This window comes from Vipera berus (assembly GCF_964194415.1).
Source record: "Vipera berus genome assembly, chromosome: 1".
NCBI lineage: Eukaryota > Metazoa > Chordata > Lepidosauria > Squamata > Viperidae > Vipera > Vipera berus.
This window is the reverse complement of record NC_138202.1, coordinates 298,175,157-298,199,677: the sequence shown is the minus strand read 5'-3', so window position 1 is coordinate 298,199,677 and position 24,521 is coordinate 298,175,157. Positions and strand designations below refer to the sequence as shown.

Sequence of the window (24,521 nt, the reverse complement as noted above, 5' to 3'; positions counted from 1 at the left end):
TGGAGTTTGACATTATCCCAAAGCTGATCACATTTTTATCAGGTTTATTATTATTATTATTATTATTATTATTATTATTATTATTATTATTATTATTATTATTATTATTATTATTATTATTATTATTATTATTTTGCTCAGCATGTCGACTTTTCCCTGGTTTTGTGTAAGGTGATCCAGCCCTTTTGAGTCCCTTCTATGATCATAATTCATAAACAGCGAGTGGTCAATGAATATTCAAAATTGGATTAGGTAATACCAAACATTGAGGAGCTGGACTCCAACATAGGTATGCGTGCTTCCCCATAATCTGAGCTGTTAAAAAGATGGAGTCTGTGTAATATTCTTGGATTAAGGAAGCTAAAGCTACTAAGTTAATGAATGAACATGTCTATATGATCATCCTTACATCTGTAATTAGTTTGCTAAGTTCATTTATAGATTCTCTATGGAAGATTTACAGAGGAGCCAAACGTGAGAATGCTGGCAACAAGGCGTCTATGCTGATCTTTGCTTTTTTATTCCTTGCGGGTGAAGATTGAATAGAATATTTTTGTGCATGGGCAGCAGCAGCGTTTTGAAGTACTTGGAAAGTCATCGGGGAAATGTTAAAAAATATCATAACAACTCCACATGTTGTCTAGATCCATCCATCACACAAATATGATCACAGTGTGCTTTGTTAACTCATCTATAAACAGGCAGGACATTTTTCAATGTATAGATTTTTACGCTCTCCCATATTTATTTAAAGCTGAAGAAAAAGGCAGGGCTGTTAATTAGTTTTTGCAACTTCTTGCTGGCTTCAGTTTGTGGATGGGAGATGCAACTTGTTCCATGAATTAGTGTTATTCTCTCAGTGTAGAAGCATCATTATTACAAGGAAGTTATTTTTTTGTCTCCTGTATACTCCACCAGACAAGATCATGTTGGAATGATCTACTTATTAGGCACCTTACCTGCCTACAGGTAACACCTGCCACTTTGAAGATGAGAAGATCTGTGGTTATATTCAGGACACAACAGACAACTTTGATTGGATTCGTCAAAGCAGTCTAACCCATGATCCGAAGCGCACTGCCAACACAGGCCCCACCATGGATTTCAGTGGGACCCCCGAAGGTGAGCAAGCCACCAGTTTCCTGATTCAAAGTTACGCCCCTTGCTTTTTCCTATTCCTGCCTTCTCTCCGATGACACTTCTAACAAAGGAAAGAGGAAGTCTCCACTTCTTAAGTACTTACGAAATGGTATTTTCCATTAGTTTTATGCAAATGTCCATCTGCTAGCTTTCTACTTATTTTGAATCTACACCCCCCAAAATGTCTGTCTAGCACACAACAAACTTCTGTCTCTCATATTCTTGCTGAAAGCTAGAATGCGTCTAGCAATTTTTGTTGGGAATGAAACCTTTCAGTTCAATTCTTAGCTTTTCCCATCACCCACCAGTTTGCCCCTTCCTTCTTCCTATCTGAAATCTTCAATTTGCACAGATTGCAATATTGAGAATTTGCAGGAGATAGATAGAACTTCTGCCTCTAGATTTTTTCAGATCTTTTCTAAGGACAAATTGTTTACTATATTATGTTATATTATTTACTACATTATGCTTCATCTTAAGATATGATAACAAAATATATAAATATAATAAAATATATAAAACATAGCTTCATACAGGATACACACTCAAGTGCATGTGCATGCACACAGACTCTCTTGATCTGTTTTGGACATGAGGAACAGGCAGCTAATTTGCATGTTCTTATTCACATTAAATAACCAATTAAAACTCCCACAGCTTTGTTTAAAGGAATCAGGAGAACATTAGTCCTCGTTACTGGCTAATTACTGCTGCCAAATGTCCTTGTTCCACTGATGCATGCACAGAGGAAAGAAGCAAGTCAGGATTGGGGAAACAAGTTTAAACATTCTAAAATGTCTGTCTGACTTCTGGAGCAGGAGTCCAACGAAGCCTCCAAAACCTTGTGCTTTTCCATGCAACTTCTCAGAAAAGGTTATGGTATAAATCATGATGCAAAGTTGATTTTGGAAGCTGAGGCTAGTCAACCTATCCCTTTACCTCATATCCAGAGCCCTTTTCTATCTATGTTTCATGGTGATTACAATACATATAAGCATATATAAGATTTATGGTAGGGAGACACTCTTTCTATGGAAGCTTGGCTAGTACAAATTAGCATACAGTACTGGCCGTAAAGCTAGGCTCCCAAGAAACATCAAACATCTCAGAACAGGCTGAAAAAATATTGAGATAATAGAAGATAGTAGGATTAGAACAAAGAGCAATAGTGTAGAAGAAAGGAACTAATATGTGGAGGCCCAGTTTCAAGTCCATCTTCTGCCATGAAAGCTCACTGGATTTGGATCAATAAGTCCCGCTTACATTCCACATAAACCAGGTAGACATCCTGGAGAAAAGATAGATATAAACAAGTAAATTAGGTGACCTAAGTCCAACTTCTGTCACTTTCAGAGAAAAGATGATGTTGAGACCCCAAATTCCACTTTAGCGCCTCCAAAAGGGTCTGAGTCAAATCCTTGCTTTTCTTCATACTACCGGTTCTTTTAATACTGTTGACATGAAAAGGACTGTGGCAATGTGTTACCTTTCCTAATCTTGGTTTCTCACTCCCTAGGATACTACATGTTCATTGAAGCTTCTGCACCCCGAGTGAAGGATGACAAAGCTAGATTAATCAGCCCTATGTACAACATGACTGCCAGATTCTGTGTCTCCTTCTATTATCACATGTATGGAAAGCACATTGGTAAGTAACCTTGAAGGACTGCTGCTCATTGGGATGGAGAAAAAACACTCTGGGATTTAAAGGGATTGCCTTTTCATTGCAAATTACAGGGAAATAATGCTCTCAAGTGTACAATATGCCAGGTTTGTTTTACAGGGGTGATTGTCAATTTGGATTGTTTTATTTCTTGGCACTGGAGTTGTGTTCAGGTTGTTTTTCTATTTGGAAAGCAATACCAAAGTTGAATCCTGAAGACAACATCTCCATCTCTCTCTCATGATCTGTGTATATGTTTCTTTCATCTCTGTTTTTCATCATTTCAGTGCAGAGCCGAAATGATGGAATATGTTGTATGGAAAGACAAATTACAGATAGCTGTGTCAGTCCGATACAGATCACCAGCACTTGTATAAATTGCATCCATTTTCTAAGTCTTTAGAATAGACTTCATCTATCTGATACTGGCCAGATGTTGAACTAAAACTCCACCAGTGGCCATTGTGCTGGTTGAAAATTCTGGAGATGGTGATACAACATAAGAGATTTGGAAGGCAGCTTTAGAAGAACATCCTCACTATTTTTCAGATAGATTTATTTCTGTACCATAAGAGATAGAAACTTGATTTTGGTGTTTTTCAGACTTACAAAGATTGGGAGACTTTTACATGTGTACGTTGTTAGAGGCATGGTTATGGCCAGTGGTGGGATTCAGCTGGTTTGCACCAGTTCAGCAGAACGGTAGCTAATTTTTTGTTGCCCAGGCCCAGAATGGACTTCTGGAAGCGGCATCCACACAGAGAAGTGGTTGTTCACATATTTGAATCCCACCACTGGTTATAGCCAACTTAATTTGCTTTATCCTCTGCTTCCCATAGCTGTGATACAGCTTCATCATTTTTGCAGCTTCTGTAAGAATCCTCTTAAGAAGATATTTTCTTATATTAATTGAAAGATTACATTGGATTGGATTGGATTAGATTGAGGACAGTAATTTGTTTTTTTAGACTATTTGGGGTCTAGTTTGGAAAGAGTGTAAATAGACTCCTTGGGCAGGACAATCCAGATAGCAGTAGTGATTTTCTGGTAACCACTGTGCTTTAGAGAGAGTAAACAAAATCCGAAAATGGCAAAAATCATGTGCAAATAAGGATTTGTTTTATGAGGCAAAGTCATTTCAAAGGATATCTCACTCCCTCCCTCTTCACCTCCTGTCTATGATTGTTAAGATGAAGCTGTACATGGGTAAATGCCACAAATGTGCCTAATGAGTTTTCATAGTCAATCGAGGAGCATTTGCGAATTTGTCACCTCTTGATTATAATTTCATTAATTTCAATAATAAATGCACTCTTTCAAAAGCCACTAAGTTATTAATCACCTGCTGGACTGAGAAATCAGGGCCCAGTAAGTAGTATGTCTACCTATTGATAAACAAGGTTGGTAAACAGAGTTAATGTACATCTTCCTGTATCTAAGCACATGAGATATCACAAGTAGAAATTAGTTTTCTGCACTTTTTTCTTAAAGACAAAAGAACGAGAATCTCTGTGTTAGATTATGATTCTTTGAAATATGAATACCCATGTCTGCCTCATTGAAAGCTAGCCAGGCGTGGCAGGCAGAAGTCTTGTTCCACATTAGTTCAAGAATGCCTTTAAGATGTCTGACACAGGCCTGAGGCAGAACTGTTTTATTTTCCTACTGTCTGGTAAATTTGGGACACATTTGTTGGTTAACTGATAAATTTTACCATTAAGTGTCTTACGTTAAACTGAGAAAGATTTTTTACTTCAAGTACTAGAACTATAGAAAGATACCAAGAACAGCTCTTTTACATTTTCTTTAAACAAATTTAGGATGTTTTATATATGGGAATATAATTTCTTAAAAATATGACAATGCTGGGTAATCTGGAGGTTGTGCATATTTTTTTTACCCCACACTTTTGGGGATCTTGCAAAGCCCTCTGGGGTACAGCCACTGTAATTTGGTGGTGAAATGGCCATTTTTAACTTTTAAGATCAGAAAAGTAGGCTAGGAAGGGAGCACGGGGCTTTTGGGAAGTGAACCACTCCCATTTCTACCCTGTTCTACAAATTCTCCAAATTATCCAAAAAGCAGCCCTTCACTTTTCGGCTTCTGTAAGGCCAATCAGGCACAAGAATCATGGCTATTAGTCCAAAAATAAGGATTGATGACCTCTGGATTAGGAGAATATCTTAACTACCATCAGCGCTTCCCTGATTCAAGCAATACGTAGAGGTACTGATATTGGTGCAATGATATGGGCATTACTTTGGACCATTTCAGTGTAATAACATATTTAGTTTTGAGTACGATAACTAAGAAAACCAGAAAAAATATTTATGTATCTTTCACCCATCCAAATCCACCTATACTCTGGAGTTTTCATCATCTTCCAAACCTCTTTAGAACACTGCTAGTTCCTCCACTGAAGCTTTAGACAAGCTCAAGCAATTCCAAGAATATCTTAAATTTGCACAAGGTGCTGCATTGTTTTGTTACGATGTTTTGAGAAGTCCCTGAGGGTTCTTAAGGTTAAAGAAAAATCTTCCTTGAATCAAGGTTGATATTCTGGTTGCTTGGAGATTTCAGTGTGGTTTTCTTGGCAGCCACAGAGAAGCATTTTTGCCATTGCCTTTTCTTAGATGATTGTTTTTCTGCTTCCTAATCTAGCCCACAGTCCAGGGTTTTCTGGTGGCCTTCCATGCAAGTGGTTAACTTTTGGGGATCAATCAAGATTGGCTAGATTTTTGCAACCTGCTGTGGCATATACCAAAGGAAGAGGAAATAAATGATTAAGAATCCCAACATTTAAGCCTGCCAGCCTGCCTTCCCTCCATTCTGTTAGTTCTCACATCACTTTGGTTTCTGTTTCTAATTATTTTTCTGTAACATCTGAGCACATCTGGACTAAATCTAAGATATATTTCTTAATAAGACAGAATGCTTCAGTAAACTGAGTGAGTGTGTCCAAATAGGTGATACTTTGCCATGATCACTTCTCAGCTTGCCTCTTGTTCAGCAATCACTTGAGGTGATAAGTGCCAAAAATTTGTTACAGCAGTTTCACTGTTCAAGTAATGGCTTCAATTATCATGAGATAAACATAATTCCTACTAATTCTGACTATAAAAATTATGCTTCTTGTTATCCTGTAACTTTTTGAACTAGTATGTGTAAATTATGTTTTAAGAGAAAAAGATACCAGTTCTGAAAACGGGCTGGACACCCCAGTGCTTACTGGATTGTGTTGAGCTATAAATCCCATAAGCACTGATGTAATCCAAAACATCTGGAGGTAACAGTTGCTTACTCCAGTCTAACAACACATCTTTCTCATTCATGAAATGTGAATTTGGCTGCAGGCTTGTAACAAAGATAAAATGAAACGGGGCTGGTTTGTTCAACTCTTTTGAACAAACCCAGCCTGGCAAATCATAATGTCCTTTTCTCAGATTTATCATGTGCATATCACCACTCCCCATCATTGGGCAGCTAAATCTCATTGCACAATGGAAGGAGAATGCTGTACAGTCTGACATGTATTTATTTTTTTTAATAACCAGTTTATGACCTTTTTTTCTTTCCTGATTTTCACAGCACAACTCAGAAAGCTAGCTTGCTCCCCACAATTTGACTATAAAATATCCATAGCCATCCAGGCAAATCTTCCCAGAGAGAGTTTCCAGACACTGCTCGTTTATAATGCATATGACGAAAGAGAGACGCAGAATACAAATGGAGTGAATGTAGCCAGAGTATAAAATATTCAGTAACTAATAGAGTAGGGTGATGTTGAATATCTCTCAGCTGAGTAGGCTGCGGGTGCAGGGAGAGCTCTCCGGAGGCCATTCACATTTCTTCTGATTTATTTGGCTGCTGGGCTTTCTGACTCTCTCATGTGTGTGCATGCACACAAAAATGCACATCTTCCTTCCTTCCTTCCTTCCTTCCTTCCTTCCTTCCTTCCTTCCTTCCTTCCTTCCTTCCTTCCTTCCTTCCTTCCTTTTTCTTTTTTCCTTCCTTCCTTTCATTTCTTCCTTTCTTTTCTTCCTTCCTTTCTCTTTACCATGTTTGTCTTGTCGTGTCTGAATTATAGTACACTTCCTCTTGATTTGTATTTCACAGAGGACTTGAAATGTCCCAAAAACCAAAGAGGGGCCCCTCTCAGCCTCTTAGAACCCATACTGTGCCTTTGTAACTAATAAGAGCCAGTTGTTTATTGAACCCAAAGGAAATTGATTATAAACCTGAGTAAACCATCCTTGGAAGGGCATTATAATTGCTGCTCTTCCATATGACTTTCATGGCACTAATTCTGTATGCTGAAATGGCACCATCTGAAGAACAATCAGTCCCTACTGCCCCTCTGGTTTGGGGAACAATTCAAAGGGTTGGTTTTCTATTTTTGAGCCTGAAAAGGATTAGAACAATGGTGCCAGAACTGGCATTGAAGGAAAAGTCTTCATCATGATTCAGTCCAAGCCGGGGATAAACAACATGGTGACTGCTTTAGGAAGAAGGTTACAGTTTATTGCAGAGGAGAGCCAGACAGAAAGATGGTTCTAGCAGAAAAAGGGCTGAGCACATGTAGGGAGTGGGTTTTTATACCCTTCTGGAGACTTTTGTTTGGAGTTATTTCCTGTTTCAGGCTTTGTATTTCCTGTGTCACGTATTCTGACCTGAGTGTGGGTGTGCCGCTCTGGTATTCTTGATGGTGGTGAGTTAATCCTATTATGTCCTAAGGTTATATCCTGCTTTCCTATAGATTTTAGGTCTTTGTCTTCCTAAGCATTTGTACAGAGCTTGGGGGAGGGAGAACTGGGGCTATTAAGCAAACTGGGCATGCTTTTCTGGTTCTTCAATATCTTTTGAGGAAATATATTTTTCTGCCCTTTTAATATTTCCTTCTCTGTGGAGCTGACTTCCCACACTGGCCTAGTCATTAAGTAGAAGTGGTGGCTGCTGAGGTGGAGCAATGGGTTAGTATTGGAAAACAGTGGTGAGGACAGAGCCCTCTACAATTGCTTCCTGCCCTCAAGAGTGTGGACAATAATATTCCATTGCATCCGCTCCCACATGATCACAAGAGAAGGAGTTCTCTGTTTTTCTTCATGGTAAACAGTGGACAATCTCTGGTTGGTCCTGACACACCCTGATGGTTTCTTAAGATAAATTATTTGTGGTGCTGATTAGGAAAGGGATCTTTCCGCCATGGCAACTCAGCTCTGAAAAGCGTTCACCAGTACAGAGTTCATAACATTTCAAGCAGGCTAAAATTGATCCATATGCTCATGATTCTAATGTTTATTGAAGGGTATGCATCTTATAGGGGCATTTTACAGTTTACTGTAGCTTTATTGCTTTTGTTCTATTGGTTATTGATTGCCCTTAATGCTTTCTTTATTTTTGTTTTAGCTAGTGGAGGTTCCCATTGTCTTCAAACAATTGAGGGTGAAATAGAAATGTTTTAATCAATCAATTAAGCAATTAATACATGAGGCAGATAAAGGAAGCAGCTAGAGAAGGTAGGATAGTAAACACTGAGTAACTGTAATGAATGAGGAATGCAGTTAAGCACAGAAGATGGAGTAAATTGTGCTTTGTCTGGAGCTAAACTCTGATGTCAGCCACCTTCTGGCATTGCATATAATTCTGTAGTAAGAATGTATTTAATATAAGCATACTTTATACCATTCTATTAGTATAAAAAGCAGACATGTCATTTTACAAAAACTGACAAAAACATTGACTTTATTAGTAGTCTGCTGAAAATGGCCCCATGCAAGATATGTAAAATGATTATCTCATCTCTCTTAATAATTTCAATGTCCCAGAATTTAATGCAAGCACACACTGTTGAGCCAAAGGAAAGAGCACATGTTTTTAAAACAGTGTGATTCAAATTCTTCCCATATTCTAGATAATAGTTGAATTGCATTTGGATGAACAGAAAATGTTAAATAGGTCTTGTATTTTTTTTCCTGCTCACATTCTTTAATTCACTGATTGGATTTGTTTTTGAAAAGTGAATAATCATACAGATACTACAGGACCTAACTGAAGGTTTCAGTAACTTCAGTTAATTAAGAGAAATTTTCTGACAGTTAGAACAATTAATCAATGGAATGACTTGCCTGCAGAAGTTGTGGGTGGTCCAACACTGGAAGTTTTTAAAAAGAGACTGGACAACCATTTTTCTGAATGCTTCCTGCCTGAGCAGGGGGTTGGACTAGAAGATCTTCAAGGTCCCTTCCAAATCTGTTGTTCTGTTATTTTAGTATGTAGTTATTTGTAAAAAAAACACAGATATATCTAATTGCAAAGAAGACTGCCAATTGTATGATTCAATTTTTATTGACCTGAGCCTTATAAATAAGTATAGATGGAATGTCTAAGGTCCATGACTTTCATCTTAACTAGTCTAGTTTATAAAATAATGTTATTAACCCAAAAGGAATATGACCCTGAGTATAGGACAAACCACCCAAAGAAAGAGAAGATGGGATGGGAACGGAGAGTGAATCCAGACAACTTCTCCAGTTCATCAGTTGCCAAAATCAACCCTAGAAATCTCCAGTTCCTCAATAAATATGTGCATGTGACTAATCTCTGTGTGTATATAAACTTCAGAAATCCGTACCCATATGCCTTGAAATCACACCTCTAAAAGGCCAGAGTTGGAACAAAAAATAAATATTAATTGGTGTAAGAATTATGGCTTCAAATTAATTTCCTGTAAAATTAATAAAACTAATTAACCCCCTGTCTGCTGTTGCCAACAGTGTTCACTCTTACACAGAAACCACTGTCATCCACAGAAATGAATAGAGACCCATATGCACACACACTACTGCCTCTCGCCTTTCATCCAAATCAGGAATAAGATGGGGAAGAAGAAGCTGCCCTGGGTAGTGGAAACTATAAGGGAAGGAGAGGAGGTGAGGAGAAGACAAGGCAACTGGAGAGGGATGGAAAGAAAAGAGTGAAATGAAGCAATGCAGAATAGACATTACATGTTTAAAATCCAGCAGGCAAGCAGCTCCAGCTCTAATTTTGAGCATTATCCATGCTTCACAGCAGCAAAGTTTGCACATCCCACCCATTCTTTTGTTTTCATAGTGGCATCTGTTCTTCCCAGTAAATCTAAGAAGTCGTTTGCACATGTACACACAATATTCACAGGTAGTTATTTGGGGAGGAAAACCTCATCTTTCTATTAAACAAAAAAAAGTAATTACATGAAAACAAGAACAGATTCGGCGGGGGGGAAATGGGGGACCATTTTCTCCCATCAATCCAGTGGTGGGATTCAAATATGTGAACAACCGGTTCTCTGTGTGAATGCCACTTCCGGAAGTCTGTTCTGGGCCTGGACTACAAAAAATTAGTTACCGGTTCTGCCGAACTGGTGCAAACCGGCCGAATCCCTACTCTTTCATGCAACATTGATCTGTATACTTGATCTATTGAGCTGCTTCAGTGACTATATAATGAAATCACAGATAAATTTATTAAACAAATAATAAATAATACAAATAACATTTCTACAAATAACATATAGCAGCAATTTCTTAAAATTATATGGCTATAAAGCTACTTTTTGTCAAAGAAATGCTTAAATCCAAAGATACAGCTTCCCTGGGGTATTTCTGTGTTCTTTGAGTTTAAGCCTGCAGAAAGGCTTTAATCTTTTTGGTTTAATTATAGTACAGTGCCAGGTCCAAGGGGTACTTATAAATAATACACATTATTGTTATTATTGCTCTTCCAGAAAACCTAATTGAGTAAAAACTCTCAAAGGTTAATTACAGAAAGACTAAAAAGGAGGAGGATAGGAATCTATAGAAAGTGGTTTCAGGGAACATCCAGACACTCATTCTGACACTACTATGAACAGGGTAAGAAACGCCTATAATCTAACCAAGTAATTGTGTCTCCTTACAACTGAATGTCCCCTTCCTTCTCTAAGGTACCCATGTAATATTTTTAACCATAATAAAGCCATAAATGCAAACCTTGCAGAAATTGCAGTGGATGCTGCTATATTTTCATCCTTTCCACCACATATAATTTCCTTTCCCCTTTTGCACACATATGGATACACACACACACACACAAAACAACCCATGAAACACACTCAGAAGTACAACCTGGAGTACTCTCCCTATAGGAACCCTCACCATAAATTTACTTCTCCCTTATAGTTATTCTTTGTTACACACCCGCTATTGTAAACCCAGGCATGGATGTTCCTTCCCTCTTCTGCAACTTTTTCCTCTCAGCTGTGCCTTTTCCATTTCCCACCTTCTCCTCCTCCTTTCCTGAGTGACAGCAAGGAGGCCATATGATGAATTGTAACAGCTGAATCAAGAACCACCAAAAGTTACAAGGGCAGCACTTAAGATTTGCTTAGCCCTTGCAGGGTAATGATCCCTGCCATAACTCAAATCAATGGAGTCAGCAAACTGTTGCAAGCAATTCCCAACTGAGGATAAACCTGTTTGTTCTCTACATCAGTTGTACCAAATACAGTTGGCAAACCTGTTTCTGGAGTTTGCCAGGAGACAGAGTCAGCCTCTACAACCCTGGCTATAGAGCAGGAGGGATGTGTTTGTATAAGTGCTCCTCTCCACTCCAAAGTGTTTAAGAAAGAAAAGAACCGTATTTCCAGCAAAGGTGCTTTTCCAAAAGGCAACTGGACTTTTCTTGTGTTTTTTTTCCTTTGAAGACTTTTCATTTCTCATCTGAGATGCTTCTTACGTTCTTCATTTTCAAGGGTAAAAAAAAACAAGAAAAGCCCAGTTGCCTTTTGGAAAAGCATCTCTGGGACAACCAAGACCTGGATGCTTGAGAATCTCCATATAGACACTTGTTTCCAGCAGTTTTATTTATTTTTATTTATTTTTATTTTAATTCCATTTATATCCCGCCCTTCTCCGAAGACTCAGGGCGGCTTACAAGCTTAGCAGTAGCCTTCATTCTATGTATATGCCTGCTTATTAGGGCTTTCATACACCCCCCAAGCGGCATTATTACAAAGTCAGCTTAATTGCCCCCAACAATCTGGGTCCTCATTTTACCTACCTCGGAAGGATGGAAGGCTGAGTCAACCTTGAGCCTGGTGGGACTCGAACCTGCACTAATTGCAGGCAGCTGGTGTTACTTAAGGAGGCATTAGCCCACTGCTCCACCAAGGCTCCACCAGTTGCAGCATTGGGTGACTTTTAAGGGGCAGGTTAGAGTCATTGTCATGGGGAAAATCTTTCTGTGTGGTTGCTGAAAGTCAACACCACATAATGGTACATAATCGATCAACATTGCTGTACTACAACCATCAATGCAAGGGCACAAGGTTGTGTCTCCAGCAGCAGATATGGTATTGTCCATACAGGTGGTAGGATATATTAGGACCAGAAACTACCAACTGCCTTCCTCCTTTTCCAAGAGTTCCATCCTTTGGGTCTCCTTCAATGCCTTTAAGCAGTACCTTCCATTATGGTTTGGGTTATTGTTTATTGTTTCTAGTCCTTGGCATTTGTTTTTAGTACATTTCTCATCATCAGGCTCTATTGCTCACATATCAACATAAGCCCCTGGCATGCTATTTGCTTTATTTCTTAGCACCCAGTGCCGGATTTTTTGTGATGTTAGATTTCATAGCATTCAAGCATATTGGATTTTGTGCTATAAGATTCAGAGAGGTTTTTTTTTAATATAAAAGAGATATGAATTTTTAATATCAGAAATGTTTGTTGCTGGACAATATGCAGTAAAATCAGGACTTCAAAAAAAAATAATACAATCTTTCAGAACTGAAATAAGGGGTTTACATTATGGAAAGTGTTTTCCTTCCTTTCAGCTGCCTCCCTCTGTCTGTCCTTCTGGCTCTTCAGGGTACCCATTCTTCCAGACACCACAAATATATCAAAGAAAAATATGTGTATATCAGCCATAATGGAGGCATTATTTCTTATTTCACTGTATTTTTTATTTATGAAATTGGAAGAAGTCTGAAATTATGGGGAGTTTAGTCAACATACAATAGTATTCACTGTAAGAAGGTAACTTTCTTCTTGTTTTGGGAATGGTGTCTATGTTTTGCTGTTGGAAATCACTGTCAGGTTTGGGGGTGGTGACAGTGGGAGCCACTTTTGTTTGTTTGCAGTTGCCAAATGCCATATGTCCAATTGGCATCTGGTACATATATATGGTACAATTATATATGATACTTATATAATGATATGTATGTATACATACCTATATATTTGTGTTTGTATGAGTGTGTGTATACATACACACCATATATGTGGTACAAATGTGCAAATGAGGTGAATTAGGCAATCTATATCACATACAATTGTGCAAATATCATAAATGTACATGAGACATCATTGTCCCTACTGCCAGCTGCTCAGTTGACCAAGTTCACAAACCATTGTTTCATTATCTGCACAGTGAGAACTCCTGTTACCCAGTGGTGGGATTCAGCCAGTTCGCATCACTTTGGCAGAACCGGTAGCTAGTTTTTTATTGCCCAGGCCCAGAATGGACTTCCGGAAGCAGCATCCACACAGAGAAACGGTTGTTCACATATGTGAATCCCTCCACTGCTGTTACCTCATTCCTTGCAAATTCTGATAGGCTCACAACAGATTTCTGATGCCATATTGATTGATTACTGAGGTTTAATTTTAAGGTAATAACATAAATGGGATTATAAATCATAGGAATCATACTATTAACCATAAAAATTTTAGGCTGCAGCCTTCAAACTGCTTCTTAGTAGTAAGTCCCTATGAACTATATATTTAAAAGTGTATTGTTAATTTGGTATTTAACTGAAAGCTATTCCTGTCATAGAAATTAAGAGAACTAATAAAGGTAAAGGTTCCCCCACACATGCGTGCTAGTCGTTTCCAACTCTAGGACCCGGTGCTCATCTCCATTTCAAAGCTGAAGAGCCAGCGCTTTTCCGAGGACATCTCCGTGGTCATGTGGCCAGTATGACTAGACGCCAAAGGCGCACGGAATGCTGTTACCTTCCCACCGTAGTGGTCCCTATTTTTCTACTTGCATTTTTACGTGCTTTCGAACTGCTAGGTTGGCAGAAGCTGGGACAAGTAACAGATGCTCACTCTGTTACGTGGCACTCGGGATTCGACCCGCCAAACTGCCAACCTTCAACAAGCTCAGCGTCCTAAGCTACTGAGCCACCGCGTCCCTTATAAGAGAACTAATACAACAATCCAAATTATTTAGAATCAATCTTATTAAGTTTATTGAGGTTTCCTCTTAGGATAATGCATAAAGAGTTATAGCCAAGCAAACCAATTCACTCTTTTCTGGGAAGGACGTCATGGAAAGAGTATAATGGGCCTTATTTGTGAGAGAATATGCATATATGGCTATGCTATAAATTCTTTCCAGTTCTACTGCATCTTCCTAAGTACCTGTTTGTATTTGATGTCCAGAAGCCTGTTTGAAACCTCTGCACCTTATAGTTCTGGCCAAGAATTTATGCAGGAACTTTCTAGCTTCAATAAGTTTGGACTTGCTCTAGGAAGCCAGATGCAAAAAAAAAAAGTCAGTTCAGCAGACATAAGAAGCAAGCAACATAAAAAACTAAAAAAATATGAGCATGTCTGGAAACAGAATTTAACTGGGGCTGTCTGCATGTCATGTTCACTCTATCAAACCATTCCTTTAATCTTCCTTTCATACCAGCAGGCTGCTTTCTTTTAATGGCCAATTCTGTCTACTCTCATTCGATTCATATATTTGCCATATATAATACAAAAGGGGCAACTGTTGGAAAAGTTTAATCATGCTGTTAAAACCTTTTTATTTATTAATACATTTTAAATTAAAGTTTATCCTTAAGAAAGTATTCCTTTTTCATTGTTAGATATTTTAATTTATATTTTTATTGTATTTATCACCTGATACCATATATCAATACCATCAAGTTTATCATTTGATACCATATTTTCAAGATATTTTTGGCCTGAAAAGAAGTAATCCAAAACACATTTTGGACCTTTTCTAAAAAGACATATAGTGAATTATTCTGTTAAATAAATGCATATCGAATTGTGCATACTTATTTGAATAAAGCAGTGCTAACATCTGAGTAAAATACCACACAATGCATATGGCTGATTTGTAAGAACAAATTATAACACAAAAAGAGATTAGAGAATTCATAACGCATAAACTCAGTCTGTGTGGGACAGTGCTTCCTAGTTAATATTTTCAAGCTTCCCGCCTACATAGGGCAAATTAATACTTCATTAGTATTACCAGAAATAAACATTCTGCCTAATATATCTGAAAAAAAGAGGGAAGATTTGTAAATCTATAGCAGGTCAACTATATTAATTGATATGAATATCAGTTAATTGACAGGATATTTTCAGTTAAATTCTAATAACTGTTTTTCCTCTTGTGAAAAACTCAGCTGTGAAAGACCTATTTGGTGCTCAGGCTAACATCCTTCAGGTCAGGGACCAGCACAAAAGTCTGTCTATTCCAGGGGTTAGCAACCTGAAACAGTGAAAGAGCCACTCAGAACCGGTTCCCTCACAAAAGGAAAAACTGGGAGCCGCAAAAAAATGTGTGCGCATGTGCGTACATGCGCGCATGCGCAGAACAGGGTTTGACTGAAGAGTGGAGCCAAGGCAAGATATGCATCTACCCTGCATATTTGAATTGATTGGTTGAACTTTTTTAATCCCACTTTTTTTTTTTGGACTACACATAGCAAAGGACTGGGAGCCGCAGGAGACGGCTGAAAGAGCCGCATGCGGCTCTGGAGCCGCGGGTTGCAGACCTGTGGTCTATTCAAAATGACAAGTCAAGGATGTTTTATCACGACAGGGGAGGGTGTACATCATATTTGCAACATCATGCAATCTGGTCATGGTTGCACTGGCTGGAAGCCATACCCTGATAAGAAAACAAGCCCGTCTTTCTGTCTGTAGCTGACCCTGGGAGACCTTTTCCCACCTGACCTAGAATTCCTAAGACCACCATGAAAGCAAATTGAACAAGTGAGTTTTCTTTCCTGCTTTTTCCCTCCCTCCCCTTTTCTCAGTATGTCGCTGTGCTGCTTTGAACCTTGTTATGTCCCTATGAAGCAGGTTTCTAGCTTTGTCTGACAGCAACTTAGCTGAGGACTATTTAAGGAGATAGGGACATGGATAGAAGAAGGCCTACAGAAGAGGTGAAAGCTGGAGAGGAGAAGTAACAGGGCAAAATAAGGTCCTTGTGCTGAGTGAACATCCCTGCAGAATTGGACTATTGGGGCAATAGCAATGCATGCTGAAGAACTGACACTGTGTAAGTTACAGTGTCAGGATGTGTCAGATTTCCTGACCAGATACCTCTTCCCCCTTTCATCTTATGACACACATATCTCTGGGGATATAAAGTCCCCTTCTGAAGATTATTCTGTCGGTAAATTCAACAGGAGATTGGATTATCCCACTGCGTACAGGGCACCCTTTGAATTCAGCAGCTGCTATTAGCTGAGAAGGCAGCATCTAGGCTGCAGACTGGAAACAGTTTGTGGAAACATATTTTGTCAATGCTGAAACATCTTTACGTGCTGCCTGCTGTTTATGGCCACACTTCAAAATGATGGTTCTCTGAATAAACCTTAATTGTCTTGGGACCTGGATACCTGAAGAGGCAATTTTTCACCCCTGGTTTGTTGGATTTTTCTCTGGAAACAGCTTTGTCACCTAAAGTGAAGCTGAGGAGAGGGATTCTTCTGTGATATCTTTGGAATGTTTTATCAGGGGAGTTGTGCTTTATCGTCTTTTTTAGCCCTAGGCCGAAATCAAAAGCTTTTTATTTTCCCTTTTAAAACTTTATTTAAACTTTGCCTGAATGGAAGTTTATGTTTCTCTTCTCTGAGCAAGGGACTTTTACTTCTACTGTATTAATTTTAATTTTATCTCTGCTGAGCTCCTTTCCTTCTCTTTGTTTCTATTGCCCCTCTATTGATGTTTGCTGTTTCATTTGGTTCTGGGATGCTGGTAGTTCTGAGAGATTCAACTGAATGGCAGAGAAAAAATGTAAAAAAAAATTGCTACTGTCAAAAGCGTTTTAGTGCTGTAGTCAGAAGTTTGAGTCATACTTAATTGGCTGATTCTAGGAAAAAGTGGAAATAGTTTAAACAAATGAATCAGGTTTACAAGAAATGCTCATCCACATTCTAGATTCTCCCCTTCTAGTCAGTGGCATATAATTCTAAAGGTCCCAATTTTCAAAGATCATTTACTTTAGTTCTTGAAGGCTAAATATTGCTATTTCCAAGTCAAAAAGAATTTCATGGTAAAAAAAACATGTAAATGTATAAACTAAATAGTTCAAATAGCACTTCCTTATAGCAGAGGTGTTTTTATTTTATTTTTTCCCATTCACATGCATGTCCTTAAAGTTTACAGCGTCAGAAGGTCAAGGAACAGGTAGAAAGTGAGTTATATCCCTTTGTTCTGTGGGAGTGACCAATCCTCAGGGTAGGAGCTTATGCTGAATCTGATTCAGTTTCACATAAATGGAGGAGTCCTTCCATTTATGGAGCTGCTGATCTGCATCAAACCTACCATGATTTATCCAGCAGTGAAAGGTACAATTATGGTAATAAAAGGATGTGGAGATTCTTTGAGTTGAGTAGTGTTGTCCAAATGTTTGTGCTGTTTGAAAAAGAGTAACTCAGCCTTCCTGGGGTAATCATGAAAAGACATCTTAACAAGTACAGATTTGCATAATAAACCAGAACACTTTCATGAAGCTTGAAGGAAGGTATCATTATATATTTGATCTCCAATTTGCAGAAAAAGAGTGTTTAGACCACTCTCTAGACAATCCTGACCCAAATATATTATCAAAAACTCAAACAGATCAGTTCATTACATGCTGACATTGTTTTGCTTTGACACAAGAATAATTGGTTTACTAATTAGATAACAATCTGTGTAATTGGGGTATCTCATTGTAAGCTCTTTGTGATCAGGAAACAGACTCTTCAGGAAGATTAAAATTATACTTTATTGAAATAAAGTATAATAACAAGCTCTTGCAAGTGTGATGATGCTTTACCTTCCCTCTTTTATATCCCAGTCACCAATGAAGGAGAATATTTGTAGCTCAGTTTTGAAATGAGGGGTCCTTGATGGTCTCTGAGCTTGCTTGTTTTCTTGCAAATGTTTCATTACTCTAACTAGGTAACATCAACAGTGGTAGTAAGGAGTGCTGTTTGCTGTCTGTTTATATTCTGGTGTCTTGCCTATCTGGGTGGGTGGGGTTGGTCTTAGGGATTCTTTGGTTGGACTGTTTACTACCAGTAATGGCTCTGTGGCAGCTTCTTGATTGGGCTATTGCTTACTTGATTGTTGGCCTGAAGTTGACCTTGGAGTTAATCTATGCTGATCAGAGTGCTGATTACTGGTGGAGAAGTGCTGGAGTCTTTTTCTCTTTTGGGCTGGTTGATTGTCTCTTTTGCATAATCTATAGATTTTCTTGCCTATTTCCATCAAGGTCATCTCCTTAATTTTCTGTACTCGATGAGCAGTTAAAAGAAAAGCACATATACCTTCTCCATTGAATGAATTGTCTTATCTATGCAAGTAATATAATAATAATAATAATAATTTTATTTGTATACCGCCCTTCTCCCGAAGGACTCAGGGCGGTGAACAGGGCAATACATGTTAAAAAACAAGAATACAAAAGTTAAAAGAGATTAAACAAGATGCCCAAAAACTATAACAATAAGTTAAAATACATAAAAACAATAAAACCCAAACCCATCACCCATCAGGCCAGGCCGGCTTGTTCGAACAGGTAGGTCTTTAGATCGCTCCGGAAGGAGCGAAGGTCGGGCGCCATCTGGAGCTCAACCGGAAGATGTAATGTGCACATTATACAAGTATATGGAAAAATACACCTATATTATTTCCACCAAGCATGGGGACAAATTCCCTATACTTCCAGGAGCTTCCTGTGCCCCATGCTTGTTTCAGAGGATTTGAGGAGTTTCCCCTAGAACAGTGTCAGACTAGCCAGCCCGCAGGCCAGATGCATCATGCCGAAACTGCACCCACCCCATTGCTGGCAATGGAAAAAAAAGTGGCGCTACACCGCAACATGTCATGTGATGTGAGTTTGACACCCCTGTGCTATAACAAAGTTGCAAGATTTGTATGGGCATGCATGTGGAGAAAGGGAGTGGGAAGCTTATATAGTAAGAACAGAAGTCTGCTAAGTCCCTTGTGTTGGCTCAATTGCGATAGCCCAGTTTATAAACAAAAACTAACAACACGGTGCATAGTCCAAATTAATAATTGATAAAGTTGTAGCCAAAATGCAATGCAATGTATAATTAGCTTACTTTAACAGCAGTTGCTGCCAGAAAGATAGCCACTATTTGGCTTAGTTTTCAGGGGAAATTAACCACATTCATGCAACACTCAGGGGCCACCAGTCATGTTGACTGTATGCAACTTTTAGATCAAGATACATCCAACTAAATGTCTGGAGGAGAGATAGCTAAGATTGCTGAAGTCTTATGTGTAACTACTGTAGAAATAAATTACTGTTATTTGGACTTTACTTGGACCCTTAGTTTGCTTTTTATATACTATGTTGTATTTTTCTACATATCTTTGATTTTGGTCATTGCAATATAGTTTAGTCACAGCAGAAGCACACAATCTATGATCTCAGGATCACAAATACCGTCCCCAAGATTTTAATCATGACTGTCAAAAATGTCCAAAAGTTGTTAACCAAATTATAATTCTAAGATGATAGATTTTGTGAGATGTATGAACGGTGAGTAATTGTATCAACTACATTTAACTTTAATCAAATTTGAACTAAATAAAATTAGCCTGCCTATTCCTTTTTGGAATGCAACCTCCAGCATGGTATTTAAAGGCCAAATACACTGTTCCATGAGAAATGTGCATGCCTACATTAGATTATGGCAATGATGAGAAAATAGTAGAGAAGACTAACATTGTGTTCGGAGCTATAAGCTGTTGAATGTAGGTAGCAAGGAAAGAGTTTGATTGTTTGGTCAGCTTACATAGTGGGCTCGAAAATGAGATAGAATGTCTGACATGACATCAGTCTATGTGATATACCACAGAGGAATCCTAAGGCTTTTCTTCACTCAGGCCAGCATATCTTTGGTTGCTGGCAAGTAATTTGTGTGGTACTATTTGGCCTTGAAAGTATAAGTACCGTTTCTGCAAAGGTAAGTAAAGCTATGATACATTATTTTCCAACCTCTCATTGCAGGAAAGGAGAAACTCAGTGGTTTGCAGCGGTTTGCAAATTGACTTAATCCAAATCACTGTTAGTTTTCCTCACTGCTGGATTCTCAATAAAAGCAGGTCCAGCTGAGAAATATGAAGAAGGTAGCCATTCTCACCATCTACTTAACATACTAAGGGATTTTTTTTTTCAGACTAAGTTACAGTTTCAGGGTTTCTCTGCTTTCCTCCTTCTGGGCTTCTGTTTGGAGTTTGACCTGAACTTTGACCTGAGTCAGCCTTTTTGGTATTATGATGGTGGTAGGTTAATCCTATTATGTCCCAAAGGTCATATCCTGCTTCCCTGGGGCTGTGGCTGATGAGTGTTGGATTTTTTTTGGTGTGAGGGATTGTTGATTCTAGGGATCTTTGTCTTTCTAATCCCAGCTTCCTGGCTCCATTCTTTCTGATAAAATTATCACATCTGCATTTCTGCAGATCTGGTTTCTATTTGGGGCAGAGAGACTTGGGAGGGGGGGTTGGTTTCTGCCTTTAATAAACTTTGGGGAAATATAATATTCTTCCTTTTAATATTCCGAAAAATATTTCTTTCTCGGGGGGGGGGGAGAGCTGACTTCCCACAGTACCAAAGCCTTTAAAAAAAGAAAAAACTTGTAAGCATTTTCATTCTCATGGAGCGATCCTGGAATTCTGTAAATTAGGTGTTGCTTCTCATATTGAGATTCTGGGACAAGAATGGAGACCTTTCAGGTTTATAAAAATCTATATTATAGTTTACCAGAATTTCAAGTGTATCTTGAGGCCAAATATTAGAGCTGATTAATTCTTTAGGGAAGGGGATATTTCTTCCTAGCTTACCATAATGAGGCTGTAAAAAATCTGGACAACTCTACATGGCAGCAAAGAATTATGGTTTCCTATGTCTAGATGGGGAATCATTAATATTCTTTGCTGTTGTTTGCCCAGTGATTTTCTAGGTCTCTAGAGCTACTTTCTGAAAATCCTTGTCCTAAGACAGATGGTCTTCAATCACATTCAATCTCTGAAATAATGGAGAGAAGCAAGAAGATTGTTCCCAAAGTGTGGTTGATCCATATAGTGAACAATTCTTGTATGTTAAAATGGTTGGATGGAGCTATAAGAATAATCATCTTGAGCATCTCTTCATATGAATGTATTCATATGTGTTCGTATTTATGCTACTCGCATTCCTTTTAGCATCCTAGAATAATGTAAAAAACAATAAAAAACAATCTAAATAAACCTACCACAATACAACCAATCATATTTAAAAACAAAAATATACAACAATTAAACTAAATATGATTTTAAAAAACAATAAAAATAATAAAGCAAAACCTTAAGCAATTTAAAATACAGTCTAATCCAGAAGCTGTTGTTATAGTTGGATAAAAAGGCATGCCTTCAGTTGTTCAATTGTTTTCTGAAAGAAGAATGTATGATGGTTTGGCAAACATTATATCAGAGTGTTGTCACTAAGAAGTACTTGAATTATCTTATGGAGTATACATGAAATAATAATTAGACATTGTATATCAAATAATGTTCTCATGGTCTCTTCTGAACACACACATTTAATTTGAAAATTATTCTATTACTTATAGGTCAACTCCAATCCAATAGTCATCATGTCAGTAACACACTGTATATGGGGCGCCAGAGAGGGGGAAAAAGAGTGTCAAAGGTCACTCCACATCCTAAAATTCACTTTTAGGCAAAATGCCAGAAGTGCCCTATTACTCCTTTTATAAATGTCTTATTAAGATTTTAGACTGTCAAACATTGATTTATATGATTTCAAATCAATCCAAAATACACATAGAATCCAGAGTCGGCTGTTAAGCAAAGCAATCATATAATCGCTTCACTTCACATCCAGATCAATTTGCTCTGCACAGTGAGATGAGTGGAGGAGGGGAAAAAATCACATTTCCACTAAAAAACATTTTAATCACAATAAACAAGCAGCAACCACTTTCTGCATTACCTGTTTGGAGGTAATGTGAATCAATCTTCCTAAAACTACTCTTTTTACACTGTAGACATTTGAAACAAGATTTTCTGAAGAAAGATTGCCATAATTATTCAAATATGCATAGGCAAAAAAAAAATCTCACAAAGAGAGACAGGATTTTTCCAGGGAGATATTAGCCAATGGTAGAACTCTTTGTCTTATTTACAACCAGCTAGTAACCTGTGGAATCTGGAATAGTCACACGAAATATGTTCCACTCCAAATGTCGCAACGGTGCTTGTTCAAGAGGCAGCTAGAGTTCGTTTGTTTTTCCTTGAAGGCGTTTTGCTTCTCATCCAAGAAGCTTGTTCAATTCTGGATGAGAAACAAAACATCTTCAAAGAAAAATAAAGTCCAGCTACCTCTTGAACAAGCACCTTTGTGACAACCATGACCTGGATTATTGAGAATATCCATAGACATTCCACTCCAGGTGTTCTGTAGACACATCCTCACATGTGTCTTTCGGAGATTCTCAGCCATCTAGGTCATGGTTGTCCCAAGGGTGCTTTTTCATAAGACAACTGGACTTTCTTGTTTTTCTTTGAAAACGTTTTGCTTCTCATCCAAGTAGCTTCTTTAGAAGGTGAAGAAGCTTCTTGGATGAGAAGCAAAACGTCTTTACAGAGAAAAAAAAGAAAGTCCTGTTGCCTCGTGAAAAAACACCCTTTGGGATTCCCATGTGTGTCTTCAAAGAACAACATTCTGTAGCATTAACTCAGTTATGCACTTTGCAAGAAAGTGCTGTTGGAACCAAATTAATTGGTTTTAAAAGGCAAGTTGAAAAGACTTAGAGGAGGGGCAGGTAGCCTTTTTCTAGGGAGAACCACTTTTTTTAAATTTGAGCTTTGTTAGGGACCAGGGCCTGACATGACTACCAGAAAGGGAGAAGGTTGAATTTGCAGCTGGGTTTCCCACTAACACTGTCTGTCCTTTGCCACTGAGTTTTGGTAGTGCAATTTGGGCATGCTCCAGACAATGCCAAAAGGGTCTCCAGATGTTAGATGTGGGCCACGAGTCTCCACCTCTTTTATACACACACACACACACACACACACACACAAAAGGTGATAGAGCTGCTTTTTTTATAAATAAAAGGACAGTTACTGCCAGTAATTTCTAGCAACTCAAAGAGTACATAAGAAGTAGTATTCCCTAGAGAAGCATATCACTGGAAAAAGCTAGCTAGGACATTGTAGCACTTTCCTCGCATTAAAAACAAAAAAAAGAGCTTTGAAGTCCTGTTTTAAGCAAATGTCACCCTCAAGAGACCAGAGTTTTATTCTAGAGGGATGCACTATTTTATACCGTGTTCTCGTAGTATTGCTTTACTGCTGCATTTAGCCATCAGGATGACTTATTTGTGTTCATTAGGCCACCGAATGAGACTATATAGCAAAAGTGACCTGGATAAAATGCTTCTGTGTAATAGAAACTGTTTTATGTGTTGTGAGGGAGCCGGCTGACTGGGCTAGTAGTAGCTGGGCAATTTAGGCAGAATACCAACTAGCGTGATTAAAACAATGCGCCGAGTGGATGGAATCATGAAGCGGCTGAGATCCTGCAGTTGCGCCTATTAGACACATGTTGCTTTATGAAGAATCATTAGAGCCAAGAGAAGAGTAAATACATCTTATCGTGGCACAGAGACAAATTGCATTACTAAAAATCTCAGCTTGGAGCTGCATGAGATTTTTCTCCCTCTGCTATCAAGAGAATTGGCTTTTCCCATCTCTCGCCCTCCTGCCCGCCCCCACTTCTCTGCAGACCTGCAACTTGCCACCAGAACTGCATGGCCTTTGTTCCTTATTGTTTTTCATTATCATTGATTTAAATGAGACAAAGGACCTCATATTTGTTTGTAAGATTATGAAAAGTAATAGATTCTTACTGAGGGCTGTACCTCACTCCCGGGACTTTCCTGCAGGGGGCTTTATGTGAGACCAGTATTTTATCACATGTTGCATTAGAGCCACCTTTCCTGAAAATACAGCCAGGGAAACAGAGGCAATAAATGGGAAAGCAGAAATTAAGCATCTGGCATTTGGCCTCTCAGGGTTTTGGTACTCCTGAGTCCAGCACTTTGCCAAATAGTCACGTTTCTGCAGTTGTTGGGAAAACATTTATCCATCTCCAGCTTGTGAGTCTGTTGAAATTATTATTATTTAGGTCACCACAAAGTATTATAGCCCCACTTCAGGGCCAAAATTTTCCAGAATAACATGGTACAAACAGGTGCTGTGACACTTCCCAGCTTTCAAGTTTACATTTTAGATGACAAAACACACAAAGATGAAGGAGAGGGGAGAGAAAAGGAAAGGGAAAAAAATCAGGAATCTTTTAAAGTTATACCTAGGATTGCAATAATCTAAACATCCAAGCAGCAACAGCCCCTAATTCATGTCTT

At 38.4% G+C, this 24,521-nt stretch overlaps 1 protein-coding gene across 1 annotated transcript in view; it reads left to right on the top strand.

Moving 5' to 3' along the window:
- MDGA1 (MAM domain containing glycosylphosphatidylinositol anchor 1) overlaps positions 1 to 24,521 on the top strand; it is a 321,444-nt gene that overhangs the window by 270,320 nt on the left and 26,603 nt on the right. Inside the window, exons 13-14 of the mRNA XM_081315387.1 lie at positions 970 to 1,122; positions 2,657 to 2,788. Of these exons, the coding sequence (XP_081171513.1) occupies positions 970 to 1,122; positions 2,657 to 2,788 (285 nt within the window). The remainder of the gene's footprint in view (positions 1 to 969; positions 1,123 to 2,656; positions 2,789 to 24,521) is intronic.